General features: G+C 34.7%; 1 protein-coding gene across 2 annotated transcripts in view; it reads right to left on the bottom strand.

The window, feature by feature from the left end:
• The window catches only part of sptbn1 (spectrin, beta, non-erythrocytic 1), a 115,268-nt gene that overhangs the window by 36,082 nt on the left and 64,186 nt on the right, over window positions 1-15,000 (bottom strand). For both annotated transcript variants that reach the window (XM_081358344.1, XM_081358345.1), the window contains 10 exons: window positions 14,286-14,377; window positions 14,126-14,206; window positions 12,757-12,872; window positions 12,533-12,645; window positions 10,267-10,454; window positions 9,389-9,506; window positions 7,738-7,896; window positions 5,887-6,189; window positions 4,525-4,678; window positions 1,532-2,402 (listed from right to left, as the gene is read on the bottom strand). In XM_081358344.1, coding sequence (XP_081214470.1) covers window positions 1,532-2,402; window positions 4,525-4,678; window positions 5,887-6,189; window positions 7,738-7,896; window positions 9,389-9,506; window positions 10,267-10,454; window positions 12,533-12,645; window positions 12,757-12,872; window positions 14,126-14,206; window positions 14,286-14,377 — 2,195 coding nt within the window. The remainder of the gene's footprint in view (window positions 1-1,531; window positions 2,403-4,524; window positions 4,679-5,886; window positions 6,190-7,737; window positions 7,897-9,388; window positions 9,507-10,266; window positions 10,455-12,532; window positions 12,646-12,756; window positions 12,873-14,125; window positions 14,207-14,285; window positions 14,378-15,000) is intronic.

Below are 15,000 nucleotides of genomic sequence, written 5' to 3'. Positions count from 1 at the left end.
TTTAAACTTAAAATGGTTTTAAGATTATAAAACTACTTTAAACATAAAACTGCTTAAAAAGTCAAAGCTTTTAAAACTAATTTTAACATAAAAACTGCTTAAAAATTCAAGCTTTTAAAACAAATTTTAACATAAAACGGCTTCAAAATTTAAGCTTTTAAAATTCCTTTAAACTTAAAATGGTTTTAAGATTTTAAAACTACTTTAAACATAAAACTGCTTAAAAAGTCAAAGCTTTTAAAACTAATTCAAACTTTAGGCTTTCTCAAGCCAACATCAATGTAGCTCAACTTTTGGCAGAGGTGGGCTAATCGCTAACTTTTGGCAGAGGTGGGCTAACCGCTAACTTTTGGCAGAGGCGGGCTAAGCGCTAACTTTTGGTAGAGGCGGGCTAACCGCTAACTTTTGACAGACGGCTGGCTAACCGTTATCCGGTTAATATGACTACGGTTACCGGTTTTGTGAGTGCAAAACAAACTCCTGATTCATTCTATTACCTTGAAAGTTTCAAACATTCTGGTGGAATTCACTAAGAAACATTATTCAAAGTGATGAAAGTGACCCCAACTGGTGTGATGAACATGGCCACAAAGATACAGGGCCCTATTTTAACGATCTAAGCACGTGGCCTAAAGCGCCCGGCGCAAGTGCACTCAGTGCGTGTCCGAATCCTCTTTTGATAGTTTAACGACGGGACAAATGGTCGGCGCTCCCGGCGCATGGTCTAAAAAGGTTGTCCCTATTCTCTTAATGAGTAATGGGTGTTTTTTGTCTCTATTCTGTTAATAAATAATAGGTGTGTTTAGGGCGTAACGTGCAATAAACCAATCAGAGTCTCATCTCCCATTCCCTTTAAAAGTCAGTTGCGCTGGTGCCATGGTGTATTCACTATTTACATGGAGGAATTTGCGAGCGGAAAAACTGAATGCTTCTCCAGAGCAAAAACGGATCTGCTCGTGTGCGAGGTTAAAGCTGTGCCTGTGTGTATGTGTGTGTGTGTATGAGAGGTTAAAGCGAGACCATCTACAGGACAAGCCGGATTCACCATATCTTTATGTACACAATATCAATCTTTTACATTGTAATCCTTTTATTTTTAATATTTGTCATATTTGTGTGCTGATGCTCGTCCCTGTGTGTGTAATAAGTGTGTGTGCGTGTGTGTGTGTGTATAATAAGCAGTGTGTGTGTAATAAGCAGAGTGTGTGTGTAATAATCAGAGTGTACGCGCAATGTGGACCCGCCTATAGGCGTATATTACTAATGCTCCCTTTAAATAAAAAATAAAAAATATTGTGCCATTGACTTTAGACCAGGTTTTTGTTGGTCAGTGGCTCAGTCTATTTCAGTTCCTCAAAATAGCAACGGTCCAACAATGCGCCTGAACACACACCTCGTTTTCAGACCAGCAGCCCATGGGTGACAAATGCATTTGCTATTTAACAACGTGAAAATGAAAACGGCATAAGGCTGAAACTAGCAAAAAAAAAAAAACGATTGTAAGATAGCGCCCACAGACTTGACCTCTCACCTGTGCTGAATGACCTCAAGGTCCTCCAGTTTCTCTGGGATCTCCATGCTGTTGAGCCACTGCTCCTTCTCATCGATCCAGAGTTCACACGCATCCGCCTCGCTAAACATCTTATAGAGCGCCAGGGCGTCTTGCAAGGCCTGTTTCCTCAGCCGGGTCAACTCCGAAACCTCTTTATAGCGTTCCTCGATGCCCGCTAGCCGCTCGCTAACGTTCTCCGCCTTCGCCTGCTCGGGAGGAAGAGACTGAGCCTGTTCGTGGAGAGCGTCGATCACCGGACGATAACTAGCAACCTCGGTCGACGCGTCTTTGTGTTTCCTAACCAAAGCTTGAGTTGAAAACTCATCATGGCCGACATCTGAGGTGGAGACGATCCGAAGCGCGTCTAAAGTCCAGGCGTCCACGTCGTCAGCGTCGACCTGGAACTGATGAAGGCTACAAGCTTCTTCCAAACGGGTTTTCCTCACCAACGCTAGCTGTTCCAGAGCGGCCCATTGCGCCTGAACATCCGCGATACGCTCACGGATCTTAGCTTCGCCGAAGTGCCCGGCGTCGGCCATCGTTTGACCCTCGCGGACCGTGTTCTGGAGGTGTCCCGAACGCCCGCTCATCTCGTCTTCGAGAGCACGATGTTGACTCAATAGGCGTACGGCGCCGGTTAAATCCTTCCCGCAGTCGTCTGAGGAAAGGATCTGCTCTTTCTCCCGAATCCAACCCTCTTCCTCAGCCATTTCCCAGAAGAACTTCCACAAACGCCGGGATTCTTCAAGGCGTGCGCGACGCTCGGATGCTAACTGGGTCAGCTCCTGGTAGCAGAACTCCATGTGGGACACGCGGTCTCGGATGACCTGAGGGTCACAGGGTTTGTAGCCTGAAGAGAGATGGAGAGAAGGTCAAGTCAAGTCAAGTCAGCTTTATTAATACAGCGCTTTCTACAATACAGAGTGTTTCAAAGCAGCTTTAGAGAGATTACAGGAAAATAATGCAACAGAATTTGTTTCCAGAAGAAAATAGCGTCACAGTGCAGCTTAAAAAAGCTTAGTGATGTTTCATTTTTGTTGTATAAGTTATTCATTTAGTTCATTTATATATATAGCCGCTCTGGAGAAAACCAAGATGTCATCGTGTCATCCAGCTCAGTTCAGTTCTCATATAATGGTGTCAATGGAGGCAGATCAGTAATATTGTTGAATATTAAATTAAATATCCCCAACTAAGCAAGCCAAAAGCCAATGGTGACAAAGGCGAAAGTGTCAAGAAACCGAAACTCCATCAGTGACAGAATGGAGAATTTTTTTTTGGGGAGAAACCAGACTCAGTCGCTCAGTTCTCCTCTGGCCAACGATCAAGCAGTGTATGATTATGATTATGATTATGATTCAGGCAGCATTACAGGTCAGAAGTCAGACTGGATTGGAACATTCAGAAGATAGAAGACATTAGAGAGAGAGGGAAAGAGGGACAAAGATGGACAGGACACTTTTAAGTTTTTCTTCACAAGCTGCTTCACTATTATTATGTACAGTTACTTTGGTCAAAAAGGGCAGGAAATCCTTTTTCCAGAAGCATATGGATTCTATATGCTTCTAGAAAAAGGATTTCCCGCCCTTTTAGACCAATGTATTTCTAATATTTAAAAAAACATTATTTTTGGAGATTATTCCATGTGTAAGTCTTTTGTGTAAGAGTTTTTATTGTTAGCTAAAACTACAGCTGAAACTAAAACTATTAAAGTTGCATGTTGTGTGGTGAAAATCCAGCTTTTAATGTTGTTTATGTGTCTATGTGGTGTTTTTAATATGCTTTAAGAAAAAATGTGTAAATTCATAAGTCGACACAATTGCTGAGTATTTTCTCCTTAAAACTGCAGTTCAAGCTATTTTAAGGCATGAAGAATTATTTTTCCAAGGAAAAAACATTTAAATATGTAATTTTGGTGATCAAAGTTTTAAGGGATAAAATTATTGTCTACAGGGGGACTTTCATTAATTAAAATAAAGCTGAAATAAAAGAAAATGTAAATATTAGATTAAAAACTTAACATTAAAAAAGAAATGTTGCTTTGGCAACTAACTGAAGTGTAAGTTGAAGTATTATAAAGACTAAAACTGAAATTAGAATTAATAAAACTAAATAGACAAAAACTGACTAATGCACATAAAAATAATCTGAAATATATATAATAAAAGCTAAGGCAGAATACTGATGTCAGTTACAAATCTTGGAATTAAGAGATTTAATCAATTATATTTGATATACATATGTGTGCATACAAAACAAGGGCAACACTTTAAACCTAACAAACTACTAATACTATAATGACGGTTTGTTGACATGTGGTTGCGGAGTTACTTATAGTTAGTAGAATGTCTAAAGTGGATCATGGAAATAAAATGCGCTGAGATTTGATTGTGGCTCAAACGAGGATTTAACTCCATTTAGAGCATATCCAGACTTCTAAAATTTATTACATTTCCCTGATTTTTTCCTGGCCTAGAAATCAGTTCTTAAATTCCCTTTATTTCCAGGTTTTCAATGACCGTGGGAACCTGGCAAAACCGCTCCAGCAATCTGAATCTGAACCTGCTGGTCTTTCACCAGGAATCACTAATGAATCATAAAAATAATCATAAAATATCATAAACTCACAAAAAAATGTTCCTCCCACTATGATAAATGAGCTGTCTGGACTCGACCTGGACTCCCTATTGTTATTTTATTCTGAAATAATATGATTTTATAAAAAAAAAAACTTTTTTTTTTTTGTCTCGTCTTTTGTAAATCCCTGTAAATTAAAAGTGTCTGCTAAAAGCATAAATGTGAATGTAAATGTCAATAGAATACGTATAAATTGATTTCTACGTATGAATATTATGCATTATTTAAAACACATCCGTCACACTAAAGTCAGTTCCTGATGGCATAAAGAAGACAGTAAACCAAATGACTTGTTTAAATGTCACATGTTCTCAAAACGAGAGAGCCGTTCTTACCCTCCTCATCCACGGCGAACCTCTGAGCGTTGGCGTTGACGGCTTTGACGCGGTCGGCCTGAATGCCGATGTCGGCCTCCACCAGCGCGTGTTTCTGGAGAAGATCTTCCACCCCCAGCAAGTGCTTCCCATAATCCTGAGAAAGCAGCAGCATCTGTGGAGAACAGCGGACCGTCATCAGGATATGAAAGTCAGTTCTGGCAGGTCACGTTAGTCAAGACTCTCAGCTGATCCACGTCTACCTATAGTAGACGCCTATCACTGTATTCATACATGTGACCCTGGATCACAAAATGATATCTGCAATACAATATATCAAAAATGCGATATCTGAACATGCAATATTGGGGTCGACATTTCATTCGGTAACTTTCGGCAGTTTTGATTTGTATGATGGTGAATGTTCTATGATCACATTATTTTAACATGTGCGTATGCAATGCTTCTATCGCTTCTTTTTCGCCTGTGTTCTGATCCAGAGATTATGTACTCTTTCAGAAGATGTGCAATAGCGCCCCCTACCGTATAACAGTGTAAAACTTCGATTGCCAGAAATGTCCATGTCTTAGTAAGGTTGTGAGAGCGAAACGTATTAGGGGCCCTATTTTAACGATCTGAAACGCAAGTAACTTTGTGGGCGGATCTCTGTTGCTGATATACCGGCGGGATAAATGACCCTTGCGCTCGACGCAAATCTAAAATGTGTTGGTCTGAAGTCGCTTCATTACTCATAGGTGTGGTTTGGGCGTAACGTGAAATAAACCAATCAGAGCGCCATCTCACATTCCCTTTAAGAGCAGGCGCGCTTGTTCCATGGCGGATTGCTATTATAACGGCGGATTTGCCAGGAGCGGTTCACAGCCGAGGAGACCGACGTTCTCGTCAGGGCCGTAAAACACAGAGAAGTGACATTGGGGATGGAGAAACACACACAGATTAGCTTCGCTTAAACAGGCGTATGATAATTTGGGTAAATGTGTAAGCTAGATTTATGCCTATTCTTTCACATCTTCATGGACACAACAATGATTTCCCTCGTGTGGTAATATTTATCTTGTAATTATGTATGGTTTGCAAAAATGAGAACTGTTGCGTCTGTGTAGATGAGAGAAGCAAAGTGTGTGTGTGTTGTGCACACGCTACATTATGGCCAAGCATGCGCTCTTAAAATAGCCTCTGAATAACGCGCCGCTGACTTTAGACGAGGTTTCTCCTGGTCTGAGGCGGGATTGTTTTCTGAAACTGCAAAATAGCACCAGGGAACGTTTGCGCCGGAACACGCCTCCTCTTTTCGCTGAACCGAAATTTGCAAGTACTGGTAGTGTGCGGGAGTTCCTTGTTGTTTGTAGATTTTTCTCTCACCTTCATTTCATCCATCCAGTCCATGATGTAGAGCATCTCCTGGAAGACGCGCTGCAGGCCGAGGTTCATCTCCAGCCTCTGTCTGCGAGCTTTGAGCAGCTCCAGGAGATACTCCCACAGTCGCAGGACGTTATCTTTGCGCGCCGCGATGCGCTTGATGTCGTGGTAGTTCTCGGCCTCCAGCTCTCTGGCCACGGACACCACCGCCTGAACGCGCTCCTCGTACGCCGCGATGTCAGTCTCGATCGCTTCGTGCTTTTTAGTCGCTGCCTCGACCGCCTGGAGGTCGAATCCGAAATTGTCCTGCAGAAAAGAAACGGGAATGTTAGGAAAAAAACACTAGTTTTAATTGAATTGAATTGAATGCCTTTATTGTCATTGCACTTCGCTGTACAACGAAATTCTTAAGTGCAACTTCTTGTGGTCAAATTAACACACAAGCACAATATAAAACACTAAGTAAAGGTAACATACAACATACAACTCAACATAGCGGGAAGACATACAAAAACATGTAAAAAAAAATTATTTCTCTTTGTCTTATAAGATATAAGATAAGCTTTTTTTCCGTTTTATCTTTTGTTTTGTTTTTGTTCTGTATTTGTATGTTTGAGAAAAAGAAAAGCAAAAAATAAATAAAACAATTTAAAAATATGCATATATTGTATATATGGCTGGGAACACAGTTATTTTTTTTACACAAAACTATATTAAATCAAGAAATAGACAAATTTCTACAAACTATCTTTCATAACAGTTCAGAAGTATGATTATCATTTGGCTCATGTGTGTTTTGTGGCAAAATTATGAAAAATGCGAATTTATTTTTATTTGCATAAAACATAATATAAATAATAATATAAATGTATAATAAGTAATAACATAAACATTTATAATAAATATTCAAATAAAAATAAAGTTTTTTTAATATATAATTAAATATCTTTCATAACATTTTTCAGAAATGTAGTAAAATTATTGTTTGGTTCATGTATGTTTAGAGGAAGCAGAGATCGTTCATTTAGAGCTTTTGCTTTCATAAAAATAATATAAATAATAATGTAAATTTATAATAAGAACATAATAATTCATAATAAATATTAAAATATAAATAAACTATTATATATATATACATAATGTATTTATACAACATTATGAAAATTAGCATCACATTTTTATCATATGCTCATTTAAAGCCTTTATTTTCGTAAAAATATATAAATAATAATATAAATGTACAATAAGTAATAAAATATAATAATTCATAATAAATATTAAAATATAAATAAACATTGTTTATTAAATACATTATAATTAAATATCTTAATAACATAACATAGTTCAAAAATATAGTACAATTTTATATTTATATATTTGTTGTCATAAAAATGATATAAATAATATAAATTTATAATAAGAACACAATTCACAAAAAATACTAAAATATAAGTAAACAAAGTTTTTCAAATATATATATATATATATATATATAAATGTTCATTATAAAAATTAGCTCATTTAAAGTCTTTATTTTCATTACAAAAATATAAATAATATAAAAGTACAATAAGTAATAACATAATAATTCATAATAATATAAATAATTATATTTTTAAATATATTATAATATCATAGCACAGTTCAGAAATATATAAATAAAATGTCAATGTATAAATCATAGACTAAAAAAATAGGTATAAATATAAAATAAAATCTTTCACCACCAGGGGGCACAAAATCGTTTGAAATCGATTGTGCTGGAATAACATTGCACAGTGCCATGAAGGAGCAGCAGCACATGTGTGTGTGTGTGTGTGTGTGTGTGTCTACAGTAAAGCTGAAGGACTGAACCTGTGAGACGAGGCGCTGGTTCTCGCTCAGCCAGGTCTCCCTCATGGCGGCCTTGCGGTCGAAGCGTCTGGCGAGTTGCTCCAGCTTCTCCTGTCGGATCAGTTCGGTCCTCAATGCTAACTCCCGCTCGTGCTCGGCCTTTTCCAGACGCTCCCACGCCTGCCACAACATCAACACAGTCAGCATTCAGATATAAACAGGTTCTAGTGAGGTTAAATCTGATGCTTTTAACATGCTTACATCACAAAAATACTACGGTTGAACCATAGTTATGCAAAGCGCATTACAGCAACAATGATCACACGCGCAATATGTATTCGTCAGCAAAAGTTCGCCGGATGTATCGAAAGTAACTCACTCCTGCTAAATGTTTTTGAATTCTTTCACTCGGGAACAATACTGTCGACATTAAAGTTTGCTAAGAAGTATTTCCTTCCAAAGCAAGCCGGTGTTTGATTCCTTTTTCCTTTTATAACTTGCTTTTTTTTTGTGTGATTATTTTAATTCCTTTCTATGTAAAGCACTTTGAATTACTTTGAGTATGAAATGTGCTGTATAAATAATCTTGCCTTGCCTTTTTCAGTGGCGCTGGTTCTGAAAGTATTTTTTACATTCGTTTTTCCCATAGGGCCTTGAAAATAGCTTTTGTTAAAAGTGTATAAGCCATGAACCAAAGCCGATCGGCTACGAGGAGAATCACTACAACACTACAAACTTTGATTTGAGGCAAAACATTTCGGAAAAAAAAACTACATTACCCATGATGCTGTACAGAAAATTGCTTATGGGATTGTAGTTCTATCCTTTACTAAAACCCAAACTACATTACCCATAATGCAGTACAGAAAATTGCTTACAATCCCAGAAGCAATTTTCTGTACAGCATCATGGGTAATGTAGTTTTTCACCAGGAACTCCGCTTAAACACGATAATTAAAAAAATAAGCTGAAATAATGTGGGCTAACGGCAAATACCATCGATTAACAACCTCGTAGCTCACAGTCGGTCTGTCTTTAAAGGTTTATTTGTATTTTTTAATGCTTTAAGGCTTTAAAGTGTTATCATTCTAAATCAATTTGGAGAAAATCAATGTATTTTTTAACTTCAGGAACCGACTATTGCGACCTATAGCAGATGGGTGGGCGTAGCCTTGGATGGCAACACGCCTGGTGCATTATGGGTGTTGCAGTTTTCCTACCTATTTGTGAATATCTCCAATGGGGTGTAAAAAAATAATAATCCTGTTCTCACTTTAGAATAATTTTATTTTTCTGATGCCACTGGCAGATATTTAGGTAACACTTTATTTTACAGTGTCCTTGTTACATATGGAAGTAATACAGTAATTTATGCATAATTACATGCAACTAACCCTCAACCAAACCCTAATCCTACCCTAACCCTATAGTAAGTACATGTTGTATAATATTATTACTCAGTACTTAAATATATAATTAAACTGTAACAATGACACCTTAAAATAAAGTGTTACCAAATAAAGTGTGACCGATATTTGTTCTTGTTTTAAGCATAAACTTAAGGTCTTAAAGTCATTTTGCATCTCAAGTAAATGTATGTTCAGATCTTCGTGCTGGAAGACAAGAGAGAGCACAGGAACACTTCTAAGGTCAAATCTGAGGTCATGTTCACCTTGTTGATGTCTGAGATGAGTTTGCCCTCGCGTGGCATGTACACCTTCTGGTTATTAGCCCTCATCTTGCTCTGGATAGTAAACAGAAGCACCTCCAGGTTTCCCTTCTCAGTGAATCTGTGGAGAGAGAGTTCATATTCAGCTCATATTCTGCTGTACGCTAGCGGCGTAACGATGCCCTCGTGTCACGATTCGATACACATCACGATACTGAACTCACGATACCATATTATTGCGATACTCAAAAAATTAACTGTTGATTAAAATGCCAAATATGAATATATTAATAAAAATATTATATTTGTTTTATTATATTAAATGTATTATTTTAGTATACATTTTTTTTACTAATGTTAAGAGTATATCATTAAATAAATCATACTTATATTATTATATTTAATGTATTATTTTTGTAAAAAAATATTACGTTCAGTAAATTGGTAATGTAAATAAAAATTATTTATTAGTATTATTATTATGTGTATATCAATATATTAAATTTATTATTTTAGTAAAAATATTTATTTTTTCACAGCACAATAGAGACACCAGAATAACAATATTCATGATTCTGAAGCTGAAAACTGAATTATTTTAGATGAATATGCTTGAACTCTGTTACTCATTAAATATATTTAGAATACAACCATATACAACCATTTGGCATTATCAGGAGCTATAAATATTCCCCCTTTGCATTATTATACATTATATTCAACATTATATATTATTACTGACACTAAAACTCTGAAAACTTTTTCATTTTGGGTGAACTATACACAATACATATTGTCACTATCCACGATACATTTTTACATTGCGATATATAGTGACACGATATATTGTTACACCCCTACTGTGTGTTTTAGACACTCACTTGGGTGGTTTCTCCACGGTCCTGTAGGTGTTGAAGGCCTGAAGCTGCTGCTGGACTCCAACCAGTGAGTTTGCAAACTTTCGATTGTTGAGGATGATGATGGTTTGTTCAATCCACTCCAGCAGATCCGAAGCCAGAGACTCATATTTCTCGATCATCTTCTCAGTCTCGATGGCGTTGTCGAGCACCTGGTGAACACAAACCAGTTTTAATAGAGTAGTTTTGCATTGCCTGAAGGAAATAAAAGTCGAGATGCACCATTAGTTAAAGTTACAGCTTTAGGTAAGTTGAAGATTCGGTCCTGTACATGAAATATCACTTTATGTGGCTATAAATGGTTGAAAATACATAAATGGTTGAAACTAAACCTATCACAGTTCAGAATGCAAAACAGATGTAAGATACAGACCAATTGAAATTAAGTATGTAAATATAAAGATGACGCCATTGCTAACGGTTACATTTAAATTACGTAGTTATGTATTATATTATTTTAAGTATTTATTATATTATATTTCAAATTATTATTACTTATTATATATTATATTTAATTTGTTTTTATTATTTTATCTAAAACTTGATTTATTTTTATTTATTTTATTTTAATAGGAATATTTAAACTTACAACTTTGCTGCTGCTTACAATACAATAAATAAATAAATAAATAGCACATGCAAGACTGAACAGTTAATAAACAGATGTAAGAAGACCAACAAAAATTATGTAAATATTAAGATGATATCATTACATCTCAAATAGGAATGTATTTAATTATTTTAATTTTAATAGGAATCTTTAAAGTATTTTTATTTATTTCAAAACTGATAAATAAACAAACAAGCAAATAAATAAATAGTACATGTATGTCAATAAGTCATGTAAATATTAAGATGATGCCATTAATAACAGTTACATTTTAAATAGGAATTTATTTATTTATATCATTTATATATTTTATTTTAATAGGAATATTTAAACTATTCTTTAATAGGAATATTTACATATTTAACTGTTACATCTCAAAAAGGAACGTATTTAATTATTTATTCCTTTGTATTTTAATAGGAATCTTTAACCTGTTAACTGTCACGGGCCCACCGGTGGGCCCAAATTCATTACATATTTAAAACAGTAATATCCTATACTAAACCTAAACTAATCTTGACAAACTATATATCATTTGAAAGCTTACAATCTCTAGTTTTCATATTTGGTGACTGATTTTCAAAATAAATTACAGAGGAGCCGTAATTTATCAATTTGCAACAAGACAATTTTCATATTCCTAAGGCGTGTTCAGACCTTTATTTTGAAATAGCAATGAACATTTTTATGTGATTCTTAGAGGTTGAATTCATATCAAAATCTGCCAAACTTCCCATATTACTTCTGAATAGAATGTCTACTTCATAAATTGTATGAAAATTGTGGAAATAATGGTTCAGATGATCACTCAAACCACATATGGAAATAGAGGCGTCCTTATATGGGCAGTAATGGAGTCTAGTTGTCACCTAGTGAAAATGTTTGGTACTGCGCCCAAACAAAATCTTACTGAAAGCTCATTTTTTGAGATATCAACCTAAATTTTGAAACACAACTTGTTCAGATTTTTGACTTTGATTTTTTTGCAGTTTTAGAGTCACCCAGGTTTTAAAAATATATATTTTATATAAAATATGAATAATTAATTTTTTTACATTTTACATTTCCATAAACTCAAACTGCTATAACTTTTTTTCTGTTTCACTTTCTTAATTTATTTCACTTCTACAAAAATCTGCCAAATGTCTTCTTTAAAACAAGACCAATTGTATGTATATACTCCAAAGCATTCTTTAATTACAACCATTTAAGTTCGAAATGTGCATTTTCATGTCTTCTCAAAAAAAGGGGGGTGACAGTTAACAGGTTAAAGCATTATATATTTCTTACAAAACTGATAGAAAAATAATAAATAAATAAATAGCACATTTAAGACTGTCAATAAGTCAATAAACAGAGGAAGGATAGAAAACTAATAGCAATTAAACACGCAAATATTAAAATGATCCCATTACTAACAGTTCAATTTCAAATAGGAATTTATTTACTTCTTATATACTATTTATACTATTTTATTTTATTTTAATAAGAATATCTTATATTTTATAAACAAATAAATAAATAGCACACATTCGACTAAAATCGTCAGCCTCTAAAATGTTCTTTCACAGAAAACGGAGAACCTTCTAGAAGTAGTTTACGTGTTTTGAAGACTCAGACCTTTCCGATACGTTTGCCCTCCACCTTCAAGGCCTTCATCTTGGAGAAATAATGGTAGTATGTGACGACATAAGTGATGACGGACTTCTCATCGGGATGGTCTACGCTGATATCTGCACACAAAGAAGTCAAGTCAAGTCAGCTTCATTTATACAGCGCTTTAAAAATGAGAGTAAAGTAGTAAATTGCGAAAGCCTCTCATGAGGTCCAGGACGGGCTTTTACCTTCCGGGTCCAGGAGTTTGGTGAGACCCAGGTGTTGCTCGGCCAGGTTGAAGGCGTTCTGCAGGTTGTAGTGAGCATTGGACTTCTTCAGTTTGTCGAAATCAATCAGGTCTGGCCTGGAAAGATCAAAAGCATTGAGATATTAAGGATATTACGATTGCAAAACAGAGCTTTTGATGCAGGTGAGCTTAATCTCTCAGTGGTGTGAAGTATCGGAGTAAATGTAATTAGTTACTGTGCTTAAGCATCTTTTTGGTTACTTATTACAAATATATTAACAACTTTTACTCTCTACATTTTTGAATAAGTAAATGTATTTTCACTCATGTCTCTTAGGTTTCGAGGACTAGTGCATCTTTGACCCTACGTTCAGTACGAGTTAAATACTTAAGTACTGTCAAAATCAGATACTCTAAGACTTTTACTCGAGTCGTATTGGAATTGGTGACTTTTAACTTGGAATTGGTGACTTTTAACTTGTAATGGAGTCATTTTTGCTGTAAGGAATCTGTACTTTTACTCAAGTCTTATTGAAATTGGTGACTTTTAACTTGGAATTGGTGACTTTTAACTTGTAATGGAGTCATTTCCGCTGTTAGGAATCTGTACTTTTACTCAAGTCATATTGAAATTGGTGACTTTTAACTTGTAATGGAGTCATTTTCGCTATAAGGAATCTATACTTTTACTCAAGTTGTATTGAAATTGGTGACTTTTAACTTGGAATTTGTGACTTTTAACTTGGAAAGGAGTCATTTTTGCTGTAAGAAATCTGTACTTTTACTCGAGTCGTATTGAAATTGGTGACTTTTAACTTGGAATTTGTGACTTTTAACTTGGAAAGGAGTCATTTTTGCTGTAAGAAATCTGTACTTTTACTCAAGTCGTATTGAAATTGGTGACTTTTAACTTGTAATGGAATCATTTTCACTATAAGGAATCTGTACTTTTACTCAAGTCGTATTGAAATTGGTGACTTTTAACTTGTAATGGAATCATTTTCACTATAAGAAATCTGTACTTTTACTCAAGTCTTATTGAAATTGGTGACTTTTAACTTGTAATGGAGTCATTTTCACTATAAGAAATCTGTACTTTTACTCAAGTCTTATTGAAATTGGTGACTTTTAACTTGTAATGGAATCATTTTCACTATAAGGAATCTGTACTTTTACTCAAGTCGTATTGAAATTGGTGACTTTTAACTTGTAATGGAATCATTTTCACTATAAGAAATCTGTACTTTTACTCAAGTCTTATTGAAATTGGTGACTTTTAACTTGTAATGGAGTCATTTTCGCTGTAAGGAATCTGTACTTTTCCTCAAGGATGGTTTTCAGGTTCTCTCTACACCTGCTGAATCTGGTACCTGTGTTTGTGAATGAGGGCGTTGAACGCCATGCCATCGCGCCAGCTGGTGGTGAAGTTGTGGATGTTGACGTTGGGATATCTGTGAAACACAAACGAGAACGGTCAGACATCAAGAACGCCAGTATGTTTAAGTCTTCGCTCTGGATATATTAACCCACCCTGCGGTCTTCATCTGACACCACAGAAGAAGCGCGTCCTTGGCCGAGCGTTTCTCTTTATTATCTTCCGTCTCCACGCTGATGTCTTGGATCTGTTACACAAATGATAACACAACATGATGGATGTTTTGTGCTTTTATTGAGCGATTAATTAAAAAAAATATATTTTTTATTTATTTATGTGAGGAAAATCAAAACGCTATTAAGGGTTTTAAAACTCTGGTCTGGGGAAAGGTTTAAAATAAATAAATAAATAAATAAAAATGTGTTCAAATAAATAGATAATACATCTAACAGTACAGTACTATAATGAGTAGAAAACTAAATATCTTTCTGTATAATAAATAAATAAATGATTCCAACAAAAATGGTTTAAGTAAATATATAAATATAAATAAATAATACATATAAGAGTGTTATAATGAGTAGGATTTTTTTAATAAAATAATAGAAACTCAATATTTTCTATATAAATAAATAAAAATCTGTTAAAATATATTAAAAATTTTGATTAAAAATATATAATAAAAATGTGTTTAAATAAATGAATAATATATAAATAAAAATTTCAAGTAAATAAATAAATATATAAATATAAATAAATAATACATCTAAGATAAGTACAGTGTTATAGTGTGTAGGAAAAAGGTGTTATAAAGTAATAAAAACTCAATCATTTATTTATTAATAAATAAATAAAAATGAACTAAAATAT

The sequence above is a fragment of the Scardinius erythrophthalmus genome (assembly GCF_964197995.2).
Source record: "Scardinius erythrophthalmus genome assembly, chromosome: 25".
NCBI lineage: Eukaryota > Metazoa > Chordata > Actinopteri > Cypriniformes > Leuciscidae > Scardinius > Scardinius erythrophthalmus.
Note: the sequence above shows the minus strand (reverse complement) of the source record. Positions and strands in the feature narration are given on the sequence as shown.